The sequence below is a fragment of the Pundamilia nyererei genome, unplaced genomic scaffold, assembly GCF_000239375.1.
Source record: "Pundamilia nyererei isolate P.nyererei 1_Seehausen unplaced genomic scaffold, PunNye1.0 scaffold00173, whole genome shotgun sequence".
Lineage (NCBI taxonomy): Eukaryota > Metazoa > Chordata > Actinopteri > Cichliformes > Cichlidae > Pundamilia > Pundamilia nyererei.
Window position 1 is genome coordinate 1,291,174 of NW_005187574.1, and position 1,681 is coordinate 1,292,854.

Sequence of the window (1,681 nt, forward strand, 5' to 3'; positions counted from 1 at the left end):
CTGGTGAGGACGAAAATGAAATGACAGACGAAAATGTCAGAGCAAAAATGACATTTGGAAAAATGTCAGAGCACTTTTGCAAATAGGTGATGTCCTGATAAATCGAGCAATATTTGAAGTTTACGCATCTACATCCTGAAAATATTGTAAGAGTTAATTTTGTTCCACAGAAATGGTAACATCTCAAACGTTACGTACACTTCTAGCAACTTTCCTCCGCTATTGCTGCTTCTAAGTTTCGAACAAACAGAATTCTGGGATACTTGGCTTCACCAAGTCCAGATAAGTCACCGGACACATGAGTGACCAGGCTGCAGTGTACGCGCTGTAATGCTCGCTTTGCTCACTGCTGCACCCATGGTTCGCAGAAACTTCTTTTATACCAGTCAGTACTGTGCAGGAAGCCACTGCAGTATTCTAGACGATAGGCGTCGCCGCCCAGACAGTATCACCAGATAAGGTGGTCAAGACTTTGTCAAGTGTGCTTTTTTTTTCCCCACAGACTCAAGTTTTCAATCTCCCTCTGTATATCTGTGTGTCTCTGCAGTGGCCTCAGCGCCAAGATACAAATATTGAAAGGTCATAACCAGCTGATGCCCCGCAAAAATTGTGTCACAGCTGACATCAAAATCACAGTGCGACACCAGCGATGTGTCGACTATAATAGCACTGTCACACAGACTAGCTGTAACACATGTTGTACGCTGCCTCCATCTGACAACAGAGCTCACTGCAGCCAGCTGGGCCGTCCCTGGAGTGGAGCGGACAGCAAACGTGCTCCCTCTACTGGACGTTGAAGTATGGTTTGTTAGCTCTGACCAACTATCTAACCTTTTTTTTTATGTAAAATTATTTGCAGGATTTGAAGAGATATCTTTACAAACAGTTGCAAAGGTGCGTATCATTAAAGTAACAAAATCTTCAATGTTACAGTCGACACTATCAGGATATTCAGTGTTTAATGAGGAAGTTTTGTTGTTTGTCTCCTTCAGCATTGAAGGTCTTCATGCTATTGTCGTCACTGATAGGGATGGTGTCCCGGTTATTAAAGGTAAGAAACATTCTGAATGGCTGGTTATTGCTGGTCTCACTGCTGTCGTGTGGAAAACTGTAAAATCCATGAGAGCAAAAGTAACAGAAGAGAAACTTGGTAGTAGAATTAAAGTGTGTTTGAATAGAGCCTAAAACCAGTTTCCACATTGGCCCTGATAGGAGTAGCTGCTCCTGAAGGTGGAAGTCAGCCAGGCGGGAAGTCCACGAGCTATCAGTTAGTCTGTGAATCGCTCAGACTCACATACTATTGCACAGAACATCAGAGCAGAGAGCACACTTGACTTACTTTGTTTGGCATAAGATGTTTTTTCTTTAAAAAAAAAGGATTTTTGTATTTTACTAAATATATTAATGTTTCAAATCTTTTCAAATTTGAATTTCCAAGAAATGTTATATATTAATTTAGAGAAAAATGTAACCAGTTGCTCTTTAGTGGAGAAAAAAGCAAATAAGTTGCATCATAAATATAGTGAATTATGCAGGTTTGGGCAGTATTTGAAATAGGGCTGCCACGATTAGTCGACCATCAAAATCGTCGACGACTGATTTAATAGTCGACGCGTCGTTTGAAGCTTTGTAAGATCACAAAAGACGCAGGAATGAGTAGCAGGATTTAAGAGTGTAATAA

At 40.9% G+C, this 1,681-nt stretch overlaps 1 protein-coding gene across 1 annotated transcript in view; it reads left to right on the top strand.

Moving 5' to 3' along the window:
* Window positions 1–1,681, top strand: part of lamtor3 (late endosomal/lysosomal adaptor, MAPK and MTOR activator 3) — a 9,179-nt gene that overhangs the window by 2,314 nt on the left and 5,184 nt on the right. Inside the window, exons 3-4 of the mRNA XM_005746152.1 lie at window positions 860–894; window positions 993–1,051. Coding sequence (XP_005746209.1) covers window positions 860–894; window positions 993–1,051 — 94 coding nt within the window. The remainder of the gene's footprint in view (window positions 1–859; window positions 895–992; window positions 1,052–1,681) is intronic.